General features: G+C 47.5%; 1 protein-coding gene across 4 annotated transcripts in view; it reads left to right on the top strand.

Annotated features, from left to right (window-relative positions):
• The window catches only part of ACTN2 (actinin alpha 2), a 65,100-nt gene extending 44,247 nt beyond the window's left edge, over positions 1-20,853 (top strand). For 2 of the 4 annotated variants that reach the window (XM_028104515.2, XM_028104514.2), the window contains exons 10-21: positions 233-463; positions 3,139-3,286; positions 5,054-5,204; positions 8,090-8,198; positions 9,581-9,721; positions 11,649-11,831; positions 14,295-14,429; positions 15,292-15,471; positions 16,107-16,253; positions 18,207-18,272; positions 19,077-19,235; positions 20,695-20,853. In XM_028104515.2, the coding sequence (XP_027960316.1) occupies positions 233-463; positions 3,139-3,286; positions 5,054-5,204; positions 8,090-8,198; positions 9,581-9,721; positions 11,649-11,831; positions 14,295-14,429; positions 15,292-15,471; positions 16,107-16,253; positions 18,207-18,272; positions 19,077-19,235; positions 20,695-20,853 (1,809 nt within the window). Of the gene's footprint in view, positions 1-232; positions 464-3,138; positions 3,287-5,053; positions 5,205-8,089; positions 8,199-9,580; positions 9,722-11,648; positions 11,832-14,294; positions 14,430-15,291; positions 15,472-16,106; positions 16,254-18,206; positions 18,285-19,069; positions 19,236-20,694 lie in introns of all 4 variants that reach the window. The other 2 variants (XM_028104516.2, XM_028104517.2) reach the window with 2 other exon arrangements.
• Positions 20,854-22,882: the final 2,029 nt, after the last annotated feature.

Below are 22,882 nucleotides of genomic sequence, written 5' to 3' on the forward strand. Positions count from 1 at the left end.
ATGGGTTGGAGGCGGGGCGGCGCTGAAGTTTTCATTCACGCCACAGCGCATGTGCCTAAAGATGCCTTTTTATCCCCTCCCCTCAGTCCAGAGTATTCTAGTCATACTCTGTCATTTTAGGAACATTCGGTGGAATGCATTCCAATTGTCAGGTGCTTCTGTTTTTCACCTTGGGGTGGGGGGGCCGGGGTTTGCTGGCATCTCCAGCAGTGTTTGTGTGTTTTGGGACCAGCTGTTGGAATGGATTCGCCGCACAATCCCCTGGCTGGAGAACCGGACCCCCGAGAAGACCATGCAGGCCATGCAGAAGAAGCTGGAGGACTTCCGGGACTACCGGCGCAAGCACAAGCCGCCCAAGGTGCAGGAGAAGTGTCAGCTGGAGATCAACTTCAACACGCTGCAGACCAAGCTGCGGATCAGCAACCGGCCCGCCTTCATGCCCTCCGAGGGCAAGATGGTGTCGGTGAGTGCCTGCCCCCGGACCCCATTTGTTTCCGGAGCCTCCTCTCCGATGGGCCGCCCAGAAGGCCACAGGTCCTTTCAGCGAATGGATAGGATGTGGGCCCTGTAACCGCGTCATTCGGGAGGTTTTTTCCCCACCAGTGTGCGGTTCTTGGCCCCCGTTGCTCCTGGGGTGGTGCCCCGCCTAGAGCAGCCTTTACCGCCTCCCCTGCCCTCCCATGACCCGGTTGCGTCTTCCCGCCAGGCCTCCTGGCACCTGCATCACATGCCCTCTCTCACCTGCGCTTAAGACCCGGTCACCTTTCCAGGGCCTGGTGCTGCATGGGTCTCCCTCCCCGCACTGTTGGCTTCCCTGCTCTCCGGAGTCCCTGGCACCCGCACCTGGGACTCGAGAATCGCAAACCTTGCCACCTCCTCTGCTCCTCGTAGCACAGTCCTGGCCCTTGGCTTCCCTTCGCGCAGAACCTCCAGGAGTTGCCGGTGGCAACCCTTCTCAGCTGCTCACTGCTCCTTTACTCCTTTTACTCTTCACCCTGCAGCCACCTGGCTGGTCCCCTCCGGAGACCGTTCCCGTTGGGCTCAGAGGCCCCCGTGGTGACATTCTGCTGTCACTTTCATTTCCATATTCTCTGCCGCTTTGACCCTGTTAACCACGCTGTTAACCACGCCGTTAGCCATGCCGCCTCCTCGAAACTCCTTCTACTCTCGACCTCACCGTTCCCTTCCCGCCCCACGGGATCCTTCCACACATGGCCAGAGCTTCGCCCCCCACCGCCACCCCAGTCCCTGGGAGGACCTCTCCCGGGCATGGTGCTGACCCTCTGCCCCGTCCCTCCCAGGGGATCTCCCCCGGGCCGGTGGCTTTCCTCACCGCCTGAAGGCCAGTGCCTCCCCAGCTGTGCATCTCCAGCTGTGCATCTCCAGCTGTGCATCTCCAGCTGTGCCTCCCCAGCTGTGCATCTCCAGCTGTGCATCTCCATCTCCAGCTGTGCCTCCCCAGCTGTGCATCTCCAGCTCAGACTTCTTCCCCAGTTCCAGGGTCATGTATCGGCGTGGACGTCTCAGAGCATTTCAGACCCGACCTATCCCCGAGGCCCTCTGTGGCATGCTTGTCTTAGCAAGTGGCATCACCATCCCTAAGTTACGGATGCTCCAAGCCCAGGTGGCATCCCGGGTTCTTCCTTTCCATCACCTTCTTGCGTGCAGTTCCTCAGCAGTCCCGTCGGGTCAGCATCCAGATTCTATCTTGAATCTGTGCCCTGCTCTCCACCTGCACGGTCATCTCTGTCTGCTGAGACACCTCTCTCTCTCTCTCTCTCTCTCTCTCTCTCTCTCTCTCTCTCCCTCCTTCCCTCTCTCTCTCTCTCCCCTCTCCCCCGCTCCTCGGGCCCTGCAGTGCCCCTCTCACTGGCCCCTAAAATTCACTATCTCCACAGCATCAGCTGGGCTTTTTTTAAAAATGGAAACCAGAGTGTGTCTCCCCTTCTCAAAACCCTCTCGTGACTTCCCAGAGTATTTAGACTAAGATCCAGATTCGTGAACCTGGCCTAGAGGATACCTTGTGATCTGACCCCCTCCACCCCCTGACGATGGGTCTCTGCTGCTGCGCCCCCCATTCCCGCGCGGCCTCACCTGCCCCCCACACACAGGACCAGCCCCCCTCAGGCCTCAGCGCTCACTCCCACCTCTTACGTAACTGGGTTTTTCTGTCACTGAGATACTCGGCTCACATGCCACCTCCTCAGACGTGTCTTCTCCAAGTGACCAACCTGAAGGAACCCCCCACACTGGGCTCTCAGCATCACCTGACCCCGTTTTGTTTTTACCTCAGAGCCGATCACTCTCTGCAGTGACCATGTTTAATTACAGTTGACCCTCAAACAGCATGAATTTGAACTGCACGGGTCCACTTACCCATGGGGTTTTTTTTTCAATAAATACAGGAGAGTACTGTAGATGTATTTTCCTTTTGATTTTCTTAGTAACATTTTCTTTAGCGTGAGAATACAGTATACAATACATATGACGTACAAAACATGTTAATCAACTGTCTACGTTACTGGTGAGGCCTCTGGTTAACAGCAGGCTGTTAGTAGTGAAGTTTTGGGGGAGTCAGAGTTTGTACGTTGGATTTCATCTGTGCCGGAGGTTGGCGCTCTTAAGCCCTGTGTTGTTCAAGGTCAACTGTACTTATTTCTTCTTTCTCCCCCCGCGGTCACGCAAGCTACTCAGGGGCAGGGAACCTTCTAGGTATCATTAATTCTTCTATAAAAGTCTCTTGCTAGTGTCCAGGAAATGGTTGTTGATGGCGGGCTGGCTGGCTGGTTGAGCCCAGTTACTGAGTGTTAGCTGATTTGAATTGAGTCGCTTAGAGGCGTCATCTTTTCCAAGCCAGAAGATTAAAGCCCTGTAAGCCTTTGTCCACATCTGGACAAGTATCAGGCATTTATTGGCTGATGAGAACAACCATGTTAGTTTTAAAAAAGGTGGGCCGCTAAGTAAAACCTTTGAAAGCCAAAACAGCAGAGGGGTTATTTGTGGGCTGGATGAGGGGGAAGCAAGGAGAAGAAAACACAAAGAAAACCGGTCAGACTCCCGGCAGAGAGGGGCTTTGTAGAAAAGCCCAGGGCCTGAGGGTTAACAAACCTGCCTTTGCTTGTCCTTGAACGCCCCCAGGACATTGCCGGCGCCTGGCAGAGGCTCGAGCAGGCAGAGAAAGGTTACGAGGAGTGGCTGCTGAACGAGATACGGAGGCTGGAGCGCGTGGAGCACCTAGCGGAGAAGTTCAGGCAGAAGGCTTCGACGCACGAGACGTGGGCTTACGGCAAGTGCACTAGCCTGGGGTTGGGTTCCCGGAAAATCAAGCTTGAGCTGTGGACAGAGCCACTGTGTGCAGCCTCCGCACATCCCGTCAGTGGCCCTGTGGGCCGCCATCCCCGCCCCTCTCCCGCGGCTGTCCCAGGCATAGGTTTTCTTTGGGACGTGGGTGGGGAGACTTCTTTTCCAGTGGAGCAGATAATGTACTTTTTCACAAAATGGCACTCGAAATGCATTCTTCCCACACTTACTTACATAAGTCCTGGCCTCCCTCTGTCTTCCCCCACTTTTGTTCCATTCGATCCACAAGGATTTGTTTATTCCCTGTGGGTCAGACAGCCCAGGCCCAGAAGCCAGCTTCTGCTGCTAGCATGTTTATTACACGCCACGAAGCAACAGAATTTCCCATGGAGAAAATCTGCTTGGAAGGAGGAATGCAAGGGACCGTTTTCTACCGTCTTAGCTTCCTCATTTCGCTTAGATTCATCTCCTTCTTTCAGTCCTTGCAATCATATCTCTTTCCATAGCCATGATACTGTGATCATATATATAAATATGATTTTTTGGGGGGGTGGGGGCTATCTGCTCTCTGCTGAGGTAGAGGAACATAACATTCTCCCCACCGCATCATCTATTTTGAGAAAGGTCAGAGACGTTCCCCTCATTGGTTCCCTTTTGCTTTGGTGTTGTCTGATCGTTGATATTGCCCAGCAAGAGGGTGAGAGGCATGGGCCTGGAGCCAGGCAGGTTGGAGTCCCAGCTCTGACACTTCCCAGCTATGCGCTTTGGATGAGCTCCTAATCTCTCAGTGCCTCAGTGTCCTCTTCAAAGTGGAATACCAGTAATACCTCCAATAGAGGCTTTTGATGAAGATTTAATGAGTTCACAATATAAAGCTTTTAAATCCATATCTGGCGCATAGGAAGTGCTGTGTTGTCGTCATTAAACGTGTGAACATTTGCTTTCCATTTCAAGCTTCACAGATTTAAATTCTTAAAGGTCATCAACCAGGGAATAAACGTGAGTCCATCTACAACCACAGCAGTTGCTTGATTTAAGAAATATTTGTGGGGAAATAGGTGGAGGATCAGAGAGAGAAACTTCTAGTATTGTCAGGAAAGAAACCACAGCCGGTATTTAACCACAGAAAAGAAAGCTTTCCAACAAAAAGGTTTGGGGTCAAGGTTCCGCTGAGGGTTAGGCTGGTAGAGTACAAGTGTCTTGTCTAACTATCCCAGATAATTCTTGTGAACTAATAATTATTAACTGAGCATCACACCCTGGAAAATCAGATACTTGTTACTCAGGATTAGGAAGAATGCAGATCTGTTATTTCGCCTGGACTCAGCATGCTTCCCCCCCTTTATGGGTCGACACGAGCTTTTATTTTTATTTTTTTAAGATTTTATTTATTTATTTGTCGGGGGGTGGGGGACACAAGCAGGGGGAGCGGGAGAGGGAGAAGCAGGCTTCCTGCGGAGCAGGGAGCCCGTGGCGGGGCTCGATCCCAGGACCCTGGGATCATGACCTGAGCCGAAGGCAGACGCTTAACCACTGAGCCACCCAGGCGCCCTGGACACAAGCTTTTAGAACACAGAGGGACTCGGGCAACATTAGCACAGTTACAGCCCAGAAACCGATGATAACAGCACCACCGTGTTTACCCCCTTCTCCTGGTTCTTGGGAATCATAAGCATCACCTAGAACTTTGCAGGTGCCAGGAAGCTGATGTGGGCCATCAGAGTGTTCGTATTCCCTTCTGCAACCCTTGCAGGCAAAGAACAGATCTTGCTGCAGAAGGACTACGAGTCGGCTTCTCTGACCGAGGTCCGGGCCCTGCTGCGGAAACACGAGGCCTTCGAGAGCGACCTGGCGGCGCACCAGGACCGCGTGGAGCAGATAGCGGCCATTGCGCAGGAGCTCAAGTACGTGCTGTTGGGTTCGCAGGCCCAGGTGCTCCCACGCGGCCGCGCAGCTCTGCCCACCGAGCCCACGGGCCGAGGGTGCACTGAAAGGAATCCCCCGAGAGCTTCCCAGAGCATTTCCAGGGTAGTTTCCATACTCAGTTTAGGGAGAGCCAAGCTGGAGGCCTCTGTGTTTCTAAGCGGCTCGACAGACTTCAGCTTTGCTTCTCTGGATGGGCCAGGATCCCCGCGCCCTCCCATCCACAAGCACCCCGCAGCCCCACCCCAGGCAGCTCTGCTTCCAAGAGGGTGAGAAGTGAGCGTGGGGGACTGGGGTCCAGCTTGGAAAGGCCACCTCTCCCGGGCCGGGGTGCAGGACATCCACACACCAAACAGAAATGCCTGCCTTACCTCGGGGGAGGAGACATCACGGCCCCACTTTTTCTGTGTCATTAAATACATGCTGTTTCATTTGCGTGCTTTCTATTTTATGGGAGGGACCAGCATGGATCGAGTCCAGGCTGGTGTGAGCCCCAGGGGGAGTTCTCAGGTCCCACTTGTTGCGGGGTGCAGCCTCTGGCCCGCCTCTGGGGAGACACCTCCCTGCAGTCTCTCAAAGCCTCTTTTTAAAGACCCTTGCCCCCTTTGGATAAGTACCTGATGTCATTCCCAACTCCCTCCCCCCTCATTGTAATCATAGACATACCTGCAGAAGTTTCAGAGTCAAAATTACATAAAGATAACTGTCGCAAGATAAGTTTTAAAAACATACAATAAACATTTACTTTCCTATGTTAAATTTTAAAACTTTCATGTTGCTCACTTTTGACTAGAACAAACTCGTGAACTAACAGATACGGCCTCTATTAAGAGTATCCTATTATTTTTTAGGCTTGGTAAATAAACTCTTAATCATCTGTGATCTTCAAAATCCAATTTATACACTAGATTATACCCTAGATTTGTGGTCATTACAAGAGCATGCTTCTTGAATGTTGGGTGTGTGGCTGCTTGTTAACAATTGCAATAAAATCAGGGAGGAAAAAAACTCACGCTATTTAATGCTCTATAACTTCTCCCGTGAGTAATTCGGAATGGTTTTAAGTGTTGCCCATAAAATTTAAGGAGTCATTTTGTATTATTCTTCCTGGTATCCCCGGTGTCAATTTCTTCACACTATCCAAAGAGGCACCACATACAAAACTTAAATCTGAGTTCATCTCAATGTATTCCTTCCTTGTAGTGTTATGCAAACCCTCACTCCTTGAGAGCAGGTATTCGTAGAACTCTTTGTGTGAACTTTGCATGACTTAGAAAAATGAGAAATGGATATACCCCTAAAGGTAATGGTGGGGAGGTGAGCATTGGTGTCTCCATTGCAGATCCATAGAAGGATCTCAGGTGGTTGTTTTTATTCGTGAAGTCTTTATTTTCCGTGATATTTGCATTTGGAAGAGCTGTAGCCTTTTTGACTTTGTGTTCAAGGCTGTGCAGATTGCTGATATGTTTTGTTTTTTGCGGGGTATAGCAAAGAGCCCAAGAGGCTAAGTACGTCTCAGTTGCATGAAGGGTTATATGTATGTAGAAAGCTGCTTGTAAGCTGAACAGGCTTGACCCCCTGCAAGAACGCTCAGCTCACAACCACAGAGTGCGCCCTTTATTCAGTAGCAGAAGCAATGATATTCAGGACCGGACAAGTTAATATTATTTAAGAGGAAAAGAAAAACATGTGGCGAGCAACCATTGCCTTAATTTAAAGTTGAAAGAAGAAATAAATAAGCTTAAGCCTCAGGGAAATGGATTTAGTAGGATGGGTGGGCTGGCGGGGGGGGGGGGGTGGGGGGGGAAGGGGGTTCCTTAAAGTTTGCCTTATCTTGGACTGTTTGCAAAGAAGTCTCTCCTAAAGGTGTCTTTAAACGTCTGTGAGTCTTGCTTTCATCTTAACTTTTTATCCCCAGAGATATGAGGTGAACTTCTAGTTGGGAATTTGTTTGAATGCTAAGTTCACCTTACAAAGATCCCAGTAGGATGCATAGACTGGGCTGGTGGGGAAGAGGGGTTACTTCGTAAGAAACCATATTGTTCCGGGCGCCTGGGTGGCTCAGTCGTTAAGCGTCTGCCTTCGGCTCAGGTCATGATCCCAGGGTCCTGGGATGGAGCCCCACATCGGGCTCCCTGCTCAGTGGGAAACCTGCTTCACCCTCTCCCACTCCCCCTGCTTGTGTTCCTGCCCTCGCTGTGTCTCTCTCTGTCAAATAAATAAAATCTTAAAAAAAAAAAAAAAAAAAAGAAACCATGTTCTTGCTGTCACACCAGGGGCATTAGACAAGTCAGAAGTTCTGTGCAGAAGAGGAAGGGCTCTCTGGTCTGCTAGTTTTTCAAGGTCCCTGCAGTGCTAGATGAAGCCACAGCATCCTTTCTGGACGTGGCGCTCCACCCCAGCCCTGAAGCCCAGGGCCCTTTGAGGGGAACCAAGGACACAAGGGGGTGCAAGCTGACACCTCCCTCCCCCTTGACTCACTTTGCTGTCCCAGTCACTGTGGCTTCAGGAAGCCCACAGGACTGTCCTCCAGGTCAGATGGTTGGCTTTGTTTACAGGTACATTGCCACTTAAAAATAATACTCTGGGGCCAGGCCAGAATGAAGTCAGCTTGGGGCACCGAGGAGACAGCATTTCTGTCTGTGTAGAAAACTGTTGGACCAGCAAGAGTTTTACTCATTCTTCCTGGCATCTGTCAAAGACCAATGATCATGTTTGCCTTGGTGACAGTTGACAAAACCCTGAAATACCCGGCCATTTTTCTGTCAGATCTTTAAAAAAAAAAAAAAAATCAGTTTATTTTGAGCCCGTGTCCGTTTTCCTCATAACATCAGGGAGAGTTCATCTTCATTTTCACTTCCCCCAGTGAACTGGACTATCACGACGCCGTGAACATCAACGATCGGTGTCAGAAGATCTGTGACCAGTGGGACAGACTGGGAACGCTTACTCAGAAGAGGAGGGAGGCCCTGGAGGTGAAGCCCTGGTGACCTGACATCCCATCAGCCACCTGTTGACATGAGATCTTTTCACAAAGGCTCTTGAATGAAGTCCCTGTTACTGATTATCCCTGTTTTTCTGTGGCATGCTGCATCTAAAATAAAACAGGTTGTCTCATGAAAGGAGCTGCCACAGAGAATGTGAAAAATAGAAAGTGTGAAATGCAAAGTTGGTAGATTTGTCCCATAATTTATCCATAGAGTGGGGAAACATGCTTTTTTTTTTTTTTCAGTGATGCATACTTTTGAATTAAAAAAAAAAAATCCAGAGCTAATAAGATTAGGGTGTAAGCCCATTTTGTATCAGGTGGTGATTACAGTGAATTTCCAAAGGGCCCTCTATAAAGAGTATATTGACTTGGGGAATCAGGAAGAACTTCACGTGTTGCCGGGCAAAGGCAAAATAGCAGCAAACGTTGAAGGAGAAGGGATGAACTTGGCCTTAGTCAAGTACAAGATTTGGATAAGCAGCCCAAAGTGGCTGGTATTTAGCTGTACCCATTGTCTCTCACCATGGAAGACTGCTATAATGTGAAGGAAGGAGGCAATGGCCAGTTTTCTGAGTTCTTTCACTTTTAAAATACATGATATTGAGCTTCCTAGATGCCAAACGGCTGTTACATAGTCTCCTAAAGAAAGGATGTGAGAGAAAAAGGACCAGGCATGAAACAGAGACCGCCCCCGCCACAAACACTTTAGCACAGGAGAAAAAAAATGAGTAAGGACAGAAGACTTGTAGATAGGGGGTGCTTTCCCTGTCTGCCCCCAGCATCTCTGCCCCGTGAAACAAGTACAGTGTTCTCTGTGGCTCAAAGCCACCTGCTTCCACGTGGCCAGAAAGGCCAAGAGGAGCTCTGTGTTAGATCCTGAATGAGGATTTGAGAACATTAAACTGTAGTTCTGTGTCTTCGCTTAGGTAGGTGACTTCTGGGAAAGGCGTGCATCTTCTCTGCACACTGTTTTCTATAAAACGAGGATGGTGTGTGGAGTGTTGTTACTTAGCGTGGTTAGGGAATCAGAGCTGACGTTAAAGGTACTATATTAGCCGAAAGCAAGTTACTATATCCCCCCCCCCCCACTACGGTTTCTCAGTTTTCAGAAAAGTAGCATGGAGCAGAGGACTCTCCTTTGAAAACAAGGCTACTCTGGATGTTATTAAATCCTTTTTTGATTCAGAAGCCACTTGAGGGACCTGCTGGGCTCAGTCTAATCATGAACACTGGCTGATCTTGTGGCTACACATGCTAGTGATGAGCGCATTGTGATTAACACAATGTCAGATAATAGGTTGATTGTTCGTCTTCGGAGAGAATTTTTTTATTCATCCGTGGTAACGCTTCTATTTAACTTACCTCCAGAGAACTGAGAAATTGCTAGAAACCATTGATCAGCTTCACTTGGAGTTTGCCAAGAGAGCGGCTCCTTTCAACAATTGGATGGAAGGTGCCATGGAGGACCTACAAGACATGTTCATTGTCCACAGCATTGAGGAAATCCAGGTAACTGAACCCCCAGCTTCGTGCTCGTACTGTGCTAGAGATGAATTATAATTTTATTTTATTTTTTTTAAAGGATCACTTCCTTTTTTTTTTTTTTAAGTTTTATTTATTTATTTGAGAGAGAGAATGAGAGACAGAGAGTACAAGAGGGAAGAGGGTCAGAGGGAGAAGCAGACTCCCTGCTGAGCAGGGAGCCCGATGTGGGACTCGATCCCGGGACTCCAGGATCATGACCTGAGCCGAAGGCAGTTGCTTAACCAACTGAGCCACCCAGGCGCCCGAATTGTAATTTTAAAAATGTAGAATTCTTTTGTTTTTTACTAAGAAAGATGTAGGTAGGAAGCCCAAATTACCCTTTGACCCTTAGCTTAAAAATGTGTCTACTTTTTGCTGCAACTGAAAAATTAACATCCATCAGACAATGGTGAATACATCTAAAGGGGCCTGTTCTTTAAAAAATACCATGGAATCATTGGGGAACATAGACATCCACTCTCTTGGGAGGTATTTGTGGAAAGGTATGGGTTTATTGGCTGCTGAGTTAAGTACTTTGCAAATATATGCATATTACTGTTTGTTAAGATCTGTATAGTTTTGCTGGATCCTAAAGCATAAGAAACCACAAAGCAGCACCTCCTGTCTCCCACAAACCAAAATGTTCTGCTTCTGATTTCTTCCAGAACTTCAAACTTGTGAGTAAGACTTCTATAAGTAGTCACATTAGGGAGGTGGGTTACTTTCAAAGAGCCAGGACCCAGTCTATTGAGAGACCAGTGTACAGTGAATTTGATGTACAATGGAATATTAAGGGAAAATACTTCTAAATTCTTCTTTCTGTAAAATAGGTAAATCATCAAAAAGAATCCAAATATGAAGGAATGCTGAAGGTTCCAAATATAAAGGAATTAGAATCCACACCTCCCTGCCAGGGAACATTCTAGAAGGGTTTGCACCTGGGTGTAGGGGGGAAGAAATTACTTTGTTGAACATTGCTTTTTTTTTTTTTTTTGCATGCATGCATTCTTAAGCAGAGGTTAGCAACCTAAAATCGTTTGTTTTTGGAGTAAGTGAGACATCTAAGTTTGCCATGGAAGCCATACCTGATGCATGATGTAGTTTCTTTGGTGAAAGGTCGATCTCTCTATTGTAGCCGATCTCTTGCAGTGTCTAAAATGACTGTTAGCTTGGCACTGGGAGGTGGTTTTTGTGGTATCTACACACAGTAGAACAAAGGGGCCGCTGTCTTATACATTAGGGCCAAAGGATAGGTTTGATAAATGGGACTTTAAAGCCTTAGGGGGAAAGAGTGGTTTTTTGTGGCCTTTACTTTTTGAGAAGTAGGGCTGTATTTCCTGGTGGTCTTTAAGTATAAAGGCAGCAAATGTGGCAACTAAGTTCTGTTTGTCGATGGAGAGTAAGACCGAAACAGTAACTGGGGATCAAAAATTATGAAAAATGGGCACCTAGGTGGCTCAGTTGGTTAAGCAACTGCCTTCGGCTCAGGTCATGATCCTGGAGTCCCGGGATCAAGTCCCGCGTCGGGCTCCCTGCTCAGCAGGGAGTCTGCTTCTCCCTCTGACCCTCCCCGCTCTCATGTGCTCTCTCTCTCTCTCTCTCTCTCTCACTCTCCCTCTCAAATAAATAAATAAAATCTTTAAAAAAAATTATGAAAAAAACAGGTTTTTTTTTTTTTTTTTGAAGACTCTGGATTCATAGGCATCAATTAGTCATCACGGTTATCTTTTTTTCCATTTTCAAGGAACCTGACTTTGGTGCACCAAATAGCTTTATGAAAACATCCAGAATTTGTTTTCCCTGCAGAGATTCCTGCCTTCATAAAGGGCATTCACACGTGTGCAGAAGGAACATCGAAGCCTGTAAAATTCACACGACAGTAAAGTTCTCCCTGCTTCTGTCTCTGGGTTAGAGTCTGATCACTGCCCACGAGCAGTTCAAGGCAACGCTGCCGGAGGCGGACGGTGAGCGGCAGTCCATCATGGCCATCCAGAACGAGGTGGAGAAGGTGATCCAGAGCTACAACATCAGAATCAGCTCCAGCAATCCCTACAGCACTGTCACCATGGATGAGCTCCGGGCCAAGTGGGACAAGGTGGGTGACTGAGGACCGGATGTGGGACAAGGTGGGCATTCCTGAAGCCAAGGTTGAGGGAAGAGGTAGATACTTGGGGAACAAGAGTGACTGATTTGCATGACGATCGGGGTTTTCATTCACCCCAGATTTCACAGTGTTTGAATCATGCAGACATCCCATCTAGCACATGGAAAGGAGCTCTGAGGCGCTGTACAAAATGGAAGACTTTTATGGGCAGAGGGAAGCGGGAACAGGGAAGTTATACTGGGGGAAAAAAGCCAGTTGGTTATTGCGAGGCTACTTTCCTTCGGGGGTCTGTCGGGCAGATGACCTAATAGTGCTGATCAGGCTATTGACTGTTTTAAGATTCCATTCCTGGGCGAGCGGAAACTAGAATCGAGTCTTGGGTTGGTGATGTGCGGCTTAGCCTAAGTGACTCCATTTGGGGCCTGTTGTCTCGTTTTTAACAGATGAAATATGTTAGACTCTTAAATGCCATTGGGCAGCCTCTGATTTGTAAGGAGAGGAAGTTAGAAATGTTTTTCCTTAAGAAGGCTCTTATAAAATGTTGGCAAAGTCAGTATAGGTTATGAGACTAATACCATAAGGGAAACTATTTTTAAAACCCCCACTGAAAATTTGGTGCACTCAAGCCTGCCTATAGTACGTACTTCATTAAAAGAATTTTTAGAATATGGGATAGACACTTCCCAAATAAATGTGTGTGAATTTTAAATGCAGAAAAATTGCCTAGAAAACTAGGGAACTCAAGTACTCCTGCTGACTCGCTGCCTTTTAGATTTTGGGAAACTGTCCACAGGTTTAATTATAGTCCACATGGGATCATTTGAGCCTTTTTGTCTCATTCTTAAGAAAAAATTATTTTCATGGTTTAAATTATAGCACAGTTATCTCCATATGCTACTACAGAGCCTCCCAGGAATAAGTCCACCAGGTGGATTTGAGGTGGTTTGCTATGAAAACACACGTGCAACAATTATTCAGTTATCAACAATGCAAAAGAGGAGCAGACCGGGTTTGGGGAGGAGAGGGGGAATCTGAGAGACAGAACCGACTGACTGCTGTGAGCTTCACATTTAGCTTGGGCCTTCTGACAGCCATCATGGAAAAAGGAGACATGTTGAGCTAAGTCGTCCTCCTGAGGAAAAGGGAAATATGTCCTTTCTTAAAGTGGGTCAGACATTTCTCCCAGCACGAAGATAAAGAGCAGAGCGGGCACGTGGATTTTTGTGAACGGGACATGATGAACAGTGACGTCTGTAGGAGCCGTTTTGCAGAAAACACAAAAAAGACGTTAGAAATAGTTCCTCTGTGGACACAGAGAGAACTCAGGCAGGGCGTGAAAATGTACATCACTGGGTACAAATGGAACGAGAAAGACGTAGGCTGGTACAACGCTTTCCTGCGATCCCACATTAGACAGGACTTGAACTCACGAACCTAAGCAGGGTCCTTAACTTTTTTGTGTCTTGGATCCGTCCGGCAGTCGGGGAGCCTGTGGATCCCTTCTGATGATTGTATTTGTAAATTCATAAAAACATTTAAGGTGGCAACAGAAACAAGTGATGTTAAATATAGTCATTAAGATTTTTTTTTTAAAGGTTTTATTTATTTGACAGAGACACAGCGAGAGAGGGAACACGAGCAGGGGGAGTGGGAGAGGGAGAGAAGCGGGCTTCCCGTGGAGCAGGGAGCCCGATGCGGGGCTCGATCCCAGGACCCTGGGATCATGACCTGAGCTGAAGGCAGATGCTTAACAGACTGAGCCACCTAAGTGCCCCCATTAAAATGTTTTTTAAAAATTGCCATCTGGTAGCAGAAGTGCTTCTGCACGGACACATTTAAAGGCAGGGTCTAACAGCAAATCTGATCATTTTGAAGCAGGGATGAGTGTGCATGCTATTTTGAGAAGCAGGCAATAACTAATGTTATATGAGACTGTGATTTCTACTGTGGTCAAGTCACAGCACGGCTAAATAGGACTGTGGATTTGCTGCCCATTTTCATAATCAAAGGAAATGCTAACTTTCAATTAGAGATCATGAAAATAAAGATGTCAGCTCTGCCTCCTTCAAGTTCACGAATCCTCTGCGCTTTGGGCCGGCCCCCTGAAAGACCTCCCCCTTCCCCCCATCCCTCCCACCTCCCCCCCCCACCCCGCCCCACCCCCCGCCCCCGGCTGCAGGGACATCCAGGTCCCTAATGCAGACACACCCAGTCTTTCCACTGGTTGGCCACCAGGACTAGACCCAGCTCTCCCTTAGTTCCTGTACTAGGGGCGCCCGCTCCCCCTCTCCTCTCCCTACTTCCCCTTCCTCTTTCCACCTCTTCCCTTCTTCTCCTTCCTCCCCACCCTCCCTCTGTTCCCACCCCGACACTTTGGACTGTTGGCACATATCTTGGTTACTACTATTGGATGCAAGCTCGCCTCTCATCCCTGTTGCCCTTGGTCCCTGACAGGTGAAGCAGCTCGTGCCCATCCGGGATCAGTCCCTGCAGGAGGAGCTAGCCCGCCAGCACGCCAATGAGCGTCTGCGGCGCCAGTTTGCTGCACAGGCCAATGCCATTGGGCCGTGGATCCAGAACAAGATGGAGGTAGGGCGGTGCCCTTCCAAAGAGCTTCTTGCAACCCTTGAAATTAGTCCCTGCGTTGACCCAACAATGACACCTCTTCTGCTTCTGTCCTGGTCGCCCCACTCAGTGCTGTGAGGGCCCTTCGTGTCACGCCGGGCTTTACTCCTTTGGGCCCCCGAGCTCGTGTAGCCTGTGGGCATCGGTGCAGTGCGTGGGGGGCCCGCTAAAAAGGGGGCCGAGGCTGTTCTTGCTGCCATCTGTTCATTTTGGCAGTAAAAAGGATGTCAGGGCTCTTTCTTGGTGTTCAGCCTCTGTAGGACCTAGATTTTAAACCCTCCATCCCTAGGGAGGACATGTGAAGAGTCACAAATGCTTTGCATTTTCAGAACATTTAAAGAAAAGTGATCATGGAATGACACTGATTTCTGGGTTCATTTTATCACTAAGAGCAGCCAAGAGACATATATTGCCCTTCTTGTGTTTCTCCCAACCTCTCTTTTGGTGATAAAATGTTACCTTTTCTCCTAAAGGGAGAGCCTGTAAAAATACAGGAAATTCTTTTGACGCGCCAGTGCTCTTAAATCTGTCTGGCAGCTTCTTTCCTGCAGAACATCCCCCAGCCCCCTCCAGAACGGGGCAGCTCTGACCCAGGGAAGCTTCCATCTTCGGCTGAGGAAGAAATAACTCTTCTCTTACTACTCTTCTTCCTTTGCTGTTTTGGATCTTGGTTGATGCCCCCACCCCCCGCCAAGCCGCTGTCACGCTCTGGGACTGCCGCCTCCCACCTCACGGGAGAAAATCGGGGCACTCTGGTGGCTGCCGAGCCCCAGCGTAGCATCTGAGGCCGACTCACCGGTTTCCTCCCTCTTTTTGCCTCTGTCAGGAGATTGCCCGCAGCTCCATCCAGATCACAGGGGCCCTGGAAGACCAGATGAATCAGCTGAAGCAGTATGAGCACAACATCATCAACTATAAGAACAACATCGACAAGCTGGAGGGAGACCATCAGCTCATCCAGGAGGCCCTGGTCTTTGACAACAAGCACACCAATTACACCATGGAGGTACAGCGCCCCCTGGGCTGGGCGGCTTTGCTTCCGGTTGTGACCATTTTTCACCTCCTCTCAGGGTGTCCCCCACCACCACTTGTCTCTGTTTCTGTGGGAGGTGCTACACCGTGAAAGCAAGGGATCTTCAAGCCTTCCCTGTCACTGTACGTGAAAAAGCTTTGTGAACTGTGTCAAGAGCTATGAAAGTGTTAGTTTTCTCTGTCATCATCCTCATTAGCAAGACAGTGAATTCATGGCGCCGCTCGCGTGGGGAGTAACTAACGGCTCACTTTTCTGCCAGTTTGGCCCCATTTGTTCCCCCTGGGAGCCGGCAGGTGTAACCCAGGGCCCATCCTGCTACTTAGTAAATGGAAAGATATTTCCAGCGACAAATAGACTCTCCATTGCACATCTTATTTACAAAGTGCCGGTCGCCCCTGTGAGAACCCCGCTGTCACGTCTGAGTGCTTCCCACTACGGAATCTTAGGAAGAGTGAAAAATTAGAATGAAAAAATATACATAATAACAGAGTTGAGTAAGCCCTATTTCTCTCCCTCTGGGTCTAAGCCCTCTGGTTAGGGAGATCAGGAGGGCAAGACTGATGTGCTCGCAGGACCCAGAGCTGACCATTTCCTTTTTCCTCGGGCAGCACATTCGTGTCGGGTGGGAGGTGCTGCTGACGACCATCGCCAGAACCATCAATGAAGTGGAGACCCAGATCCTGACGAGAGACGCCAAGGGCATCACCCAGGAGCAGATGAATGAGTTCAGGGCCTCCTTCAACCACTTCGACAGGGTACGTCTCCCTGGACTTGCCCGAAAGGCGACACTGGGGATGTGAAATAATATTCATGCTCTTAGTTTAAGTCTTAATGCCCTATAAATGTTACAGGGAAACAGGATGATTAACACCAAAGGAAAACAGCCACCAGAAAGGCAGTGCTAGGCTCTGACGTTGCACACGGGGACTCGAAGTAAAGGTTCGTAGGCAGCGTTCTGCAGGTGGCCGGATGGATGCCTTTGTAGTCGATGGCAAAGCTAGATTTGTTTGAAGGAAAAGTGTGTCCCTCGTGCGGTGTGGTTGTTGGACTAAGATCTTTTCTAAAGACTTAAATGCAAAGCCCTGAGGTACTTTTCCCAAGTAACTGTTTACGTGAAGCACCTAATGAAAACTTAACCTGCTGTCTTGACATGTAAAATTTAATTTTTTTAATTAATAAAATGGACTCGTGACATGTTTTAAGGAAAACGCACCAACAGAATGATGACCATTTTCATGGTAAAGGCATATAAAAAGTAATGTGCTGCTTTTAAAATGTTACCTGGGATTTTGATTTGAATCATATTAAGTAGAACCAATTCTTTATAACAAGATTCCCAGTTTGCTTATCATATGGCTAAAAGTGACTTCTAAGGCCACATACCTTTTGCTAAATATCCCTAAAAAAAGGATAGTCCCTTACTCTGTACAGGACGTTGTGTACGGTTTACAGTTATCAGTAAACGGCTCTCAAAATGCCTCTGGGCAGGGCAGGTTGTGAGATCAAGTCCCCTGTCAGGCTTGCGCTGGGCGTGGAGCCTGCTTGAGATTCTCTCTCTCCCTCTGCCCCTCCTCACGCCTCCCCCTCCCCCCCCCCCCCCCCGCAAATTCTCAGGTTCGGACCTGTTAAGAGAGTTCAGACTGTAGACCTCTGATGGGGGCCTGAGACGTAATAAAGAATGGGCACAGCTGTCTGAATCCAAGATAATGAGATTGTTTTTTGCAACTGAAGTCCAAAGGAGGACAATGCAGAACCTGCCAATTAAAAAAAAATGCGTTTAAATATTAAGGAGTATATGTTTTGGGGGGAAAAGAAGTTTACTTGAAGTCCTGGGGAGAGGTGTTAGGGATGCGGATCCATTTCGCTTCATCTTCTGGTTGAATACTGAGGGTAGGAACGGCAGAGGGCACAGCAGACGTGCCCCCAGGGGCTTTTGCCGGAGCTTTTAGAGCATAGATGGAACACGACAGTGGCTGTGCTTCAGAAAATGTGCGCGGCCGCCTCGGCGAGCATGGACTGGAGGGTCAGAGGCAGGGAGAGGAAGCGAGCAGAGGGTCTCAGCACGTTAGGTCTTGGGCTTTGTGTCAACGCCTCGGTGTCCGTAGAGCTGGGGTCACTCTTTGTCCTGCCCTAGCCTTTTCTCAGCTGTGATGGCGGTTGTCCGCGTGGGCCTTCCTGCTCGCTGCCCTGTGCACACCTCCGTGGCACTTGCGGCGGGGGGCGGGCTGTGATGCCTGGAGGGGCCACGCCATCCTGGCCCACGAGCCTGAGACTGCTTGTGGGGTCCGTGGGTCTGAGCTGTAGGAGTGCTGTTGTTTGGGGGGAGCTTCACAAATGAGGACCCCCTGGGGCCGTGAGCGTGGGGATAATTTCTCACAACACCTCAGGCTCTGTCACCAGCAGGTGGCAGTCATTGGTTCCTGCTGGGTCATTCTCGGGGCCCTGGGTGATTTTTTTTCGGCTGCTTTCACGAATGTGTAGTCTCCTGTCATTTTTGCATGGTAGTTATCTCCCCCCACCTTCCTGCTTTTTCCTTTTTAAGAAACTATTTTGTAACATCCCCGTGTTGGCTCCATCGCCTTAAAAGTCGGTGGTGACCTTTCCCGTCTCCTTGGCAGGGCTCCATGGGACCCCTGTCTGGATTCTGTTCCGTTCGCTTGTTCGCTTTGTCCCTATTTCTCAGCGTCTCTGTTCTTATTTGTCGGCAGAGGAAGAACGGCCTGATGGATCATGACGATTTCAGAGCCTGCTTGATTTCCATGGGCTATGATTTGGTAAGACAAAAGCTAAAATTTTACAAGGGTTGGATGGATATTTTCTAGAGTGTGGGCTTATGTTACAGGAAATGACTAGCTTCGAGTATGACAGCACATCTGGGATCGGTTCCCTTTCATTGTATAGGGCGATCTTCTTGGAAGGTTTGCCTGCTGCTGTATAAAAATCATTTCATAGAACCAGAACCAGAACATATTTTGTTATTCAGTAATTGGTCAGATTTTTTTTCCTAGTGAAGGTAGAAAACGAACCGTTTTTAAAACAGTTTTATTGCAGACTGTAGTTTCCCCGTATAAAGTGTATACACTTCAATGGCTTTTAGTAACCTGATGATTTTCAAAGTGCTTTTCCCTCTGATACTAATGTGTGTTTTGAACATGAGCTGCTTTGATTCTTTTCAGGCCCTTAAAATAAAAATCACGAGAGCCCTGTTCTGAACTGCCTTCTCCTTAGCAATGTTACTCTTGTTGGTTGTAGTCAGAGGAAAGGCCCCTCTCCCTCGCTCTCTCCCAATTCCTCTTCCAGAAGTACGTTCAGGCCTGACGGCTACATGGGGACAGAGAGAGGAAGGAATTCGGACATTAGGGAGCTTCTGGCTTGATGTTACAGTAACTTGTAACATCATTTGATGGCAATAAACTTAAGTCCCCCCTCTGGGGAATCTGTTCCAAAGACTGAAGGGAAATGCAGGGAACATTTAAGTTTTCAGGTCATCAGGATTGGCATGTCAGGAGTTAAGGGAAATGGTGCTGTTGAGGATTGTGTCTTGTTGAAGTACGTGTGTCTTTGCAACCTTGCCTCAGGGCGAGGCTGAATTTGCGCGCATCATGACCCTGGTGGATCCCAACGGACAAGGCACCGTCACCTTCCAGTCCTTCATCGACTTCATGACGAGAGAGACGGCCGACACCGACACGGCTGAGCAGGTCATCGCCTCCTTCCGGATCCTGGCTTCTGATAAGGTCTGCAGCGACAGATTTCCTTCTGCTTTTGTGGGACCTCATGGCATTGTTCTAGTAAAGCAGGAAACAGCGTTGCCAAGTAAAAACCATTTTGATATTAGTGTATTTTGTACCACATCAGCATTGGATCCAGAAAGCCGCAAGTCAACCTACCAATGGCCCACACAGAACAGAGAAAACACAGACACTCTGTTCCCAGCATTTGTGTGGGCCTCCCAGGGAGTTTGACAGAAGGAACTCGGTGCATATTTTGAAGAGTTTTTGGTGTGTGTTTAACTGGTTAAACTCCATCTTACATTCTGGTTTTGGGAGACTCAGAAAGAAGAGACTGCACAATTCAGATACTGTGGAACTGGGAACCTTTTCTTAAGGATCGGTGACCCTGACTTTGGGCCCAACCGTGGAAGCCAAGTTAAATATAGCCATTCAGTCATTTAAACTGTTGGCAAGCTTTGCATTACGTGTAGCCTAGAAATTAAGTAGGAGTTTAACGGCAAGTTCAGAATCTTCGGGTCTCGTTCCCCAAACGGTAACAACATCTTAGTAGGTATAAATTCAATGTGGAATAGGATTCTTTTACTCTGTGTTCTGGCTGAAAGGGAAGAAGAATTTAGCATGTTGAAACATCAGCAGAGCCGTGTTTATTACCTTACAGCATCAGACAAGATAAACTATCCTGACAACAATAATGTTTGTTTTAAAATTAGCCCCGTATCCTGAGGATGGGGGTACTATAGGGAGAGAGCCCATCTGATCAGGAGGTAATAAACCAAAGCTCACCTAACCCACCCATCCCCCCCCCCAAAAACACCCTACTATAAGTTAAGCATATTTGCTATTTGTTTATTTTCACTATTTTCCAACCGGTCTGTTTTACCGGAATTACCCTCTTTCCTGTTGGACATACGACATTTAAAAAAATACGTACATTCCATTGTTAAATGTCAGTTTTATCTTGCTTTACAAAGAAGTTTTCTCTGGTGGCAAAATTAGCTTTTTAATAACCTGAGTAGAAAAATGACTCCATTTTCTAAAAACACATATCACATACGTTAAAAAAAAAAGAAAACGTTGATCATGTTAACTGTCCCTATAGTCTCATCAGCATATGATATAAACCCCAACTACCCCTTTATCTTTCCAGTATGACTCTTGGGTCATAGTATTTTTCACTTGCATGATGGCTCAGTTTGAGAAATATTGATGATAGTCCTCCCTCTGCCTTTATGAAGCCCTGTTAAATCTCCTGCTGGCCCCAAGACAAATCACCTTGCAGATTTGCTCTTAGCAGTGAAGCACAGCCTTCTGTTGGTCCTCTCCCCCCATGCCCGTTAGACCCCCTGCCTTTTGTCCTCTATTTAAATTAAACAAATGCAAGGCATGTGTAAGGATTAAAACCGTTTATATTCCAGCGTGTTCTGCGATTGAGCTTACAAACCCTTGTGTGTGTTTTTTCCAGCCGTACATCTTGGCAGAGGAGCTACGTCGAGAGCTGCCCCCGGATCAGGCCCAGTACTGCATCAAGAGGATGCCCGCCTACTCTGGTCCGGGCAGTGTGCCCGGCGCCCTGGATTACACTGCGTTCTCCTCCGCCCTGTATGGGGAGAGCGATCTGTGATGCTGGGGCTCTGTAATCACTGATCCCATCAGAACGCAATAAAAGCTGAAGTCACAGTTGGTTTCCTGGAACCTTTGACAAGCTTTATTAAGTTAAGAGAGAGAAAAAATAGTTTGCAGCTCAGTAGGTTGCCAGCATTGTGACATGGCTGAAATGAAGTTTCTACAGTTGCCCGAGGTAGCGTGTTTCATGAGTAGGTTTCTTTATTTCTGGATTTTTTTGTAGGTGAATACAGTGAGATTATCAGGTTTCTGTTTGTATCTTTGATAAAACAGCCGATGGCTCAAGCAGCGTGTAATTAGGAGGCTCTAGGGACAGAAGAAAAGTAAAAAAAAAAAATGGAAAATTGCAAAATACCCAAGATTCAAGATTGGGGGGTGGGAATCACTAATTAGGTGAACGTTTGATACTTTAAAAGTATTCTTCGTGTTTAATATGTTTATGTGATTATCCCTAGCGCAGTATGTTCGAGATATTATGTGTTACTTTCTTGCTTATCCAAAGATTAGGTATATTTGAATTTAATATTATCCAGGGAATAAAAACCAACTACCCAAAAGATCTTTAGTCTCGAAAACCTTTTAAGTAGAGATTATAGTCAGCCCTTTATCATTTAGGATTAATGTAGTCAGTTAGTGGGTTTCAGTGCCTTCCTGATCCTCCACAGTAGGGACCGCCTCAGGAAATAGGAGAAGTCAGTTTAATTGCCAGTGAGGAAGATAAAAGCACTAAATAAAATGAGGGTTTTTTTAGGATTATTTATCGATTCCAGGTCTCCGTGCTTTTTCTAGAGCTTGTTAGCACAGGTTCTCCGTATGGAAGTGCTCTGTTTTTATATAAACAAGTGTCCGTAGTAGCAATAGCGGTCTTGAGAGGGGACAGGTCAGAGACTGGGGCCCTTGTAGCTCTCCAGGAAGAACATTCTTCATGCCTGTGGTGTCGTGACCTGGTAAGGAGAAGGAGTTTGTAGGAAACCGCAGGAAAAGCTTATTTCTCAACAGGGCCGAGGTAAGTTCGTTCCTAATTCATTTCCTAACTCCTTTGATGCAGTAGGAATTACTGGATGTTCTTGCTAGCATGTGGGGTGCGTTCGCCGCCGTGACTGGCTGGCGAAGCCCGACACATCTGAGTATGGCTCTGTCCGCATCTGAAGCCTCATCGTGTGGCCACCCCACGTGCTCCCAGCGTCCTTTCAGTCTTGCCATTGCTCATTCATTCTTCTGCTCCTGCTGCCGTAGCCATAACCGCCCCCTCTGTTCTTCCATCTTGTTGACAGCTTGTAGAGAATAAAGCAGGAATTCTCTTTATATCTTAGCCCTGAATGATGATCAGGAGAGGAATTCAAAACAAACAAAAACATTTGCGAGCAGCGATTAAAGTGTTACTAGAAAAGGCAGTAATGTGCTTCTTACCTACAGTCTCTTTCCTCGGGTTTTTATAGACTTCTAGCAACAGAAATGTGATGTTTTCCATTTATAACTGCTTTTACTACACTGGCCCATTTAGAACCCTCGACCTTTATAAGTTTAACATAATGTGCTTCATTTTATTAAGTAGTGGTAGTTTGCGAATTCCAGTGAAATATCCGAGTCCATGAGTTTAATGCCAAACACTTCTGGGGTCATGTTTAGGGTGAACTCTGACTCCCTATTTTATTTTAAGCAGGTGCTATATTCCAGCCGTAAACATTACGGAAACACTAGAAAGTCGTTCTGCCTTTGAGGCGACCAGGGGGATTTGTGGTGTTTTAGGATGGGAGCAGGTAGCTCATCTACCTAAAATCTTAATTTCTTTACGACGTTTAGGCAAGAGAATGGATCAGCACTATATGCAGATAAGTGAAGAGAAGGAGTAAGCTCTGAAAAATACTTAATAAACATATGTTTATACTCTCCTTTTAGAAGTTATTTTTATTCCTGAAGCTCAATTATCAATTAAACTTCATTTGTAGAAGAAAAAAGAAAAGAATTCCTGTTTTTTGTTATTCCCAACAATAACCGGTTTCTTTGGTTAACCACAAACTCCATCA

The sequence above is a fragment of the Eumetopias jubatus genome, unplaced genomic scaffold, assembly GCF_037043125.1.
Source record: "Eumetopias jubatus isolate StellerSeaLion01/CBP00866 unplaced genomic scaffold, mEumJub1_p1.0 scaffold_17, whole genome shotgun sequence".
Lineage (NCBI taxonomy): Eukaryota > Metazoa > Chordata > Mammalia > Carnivora > Otariidae > Eumetopias > Eumetopias jubatus.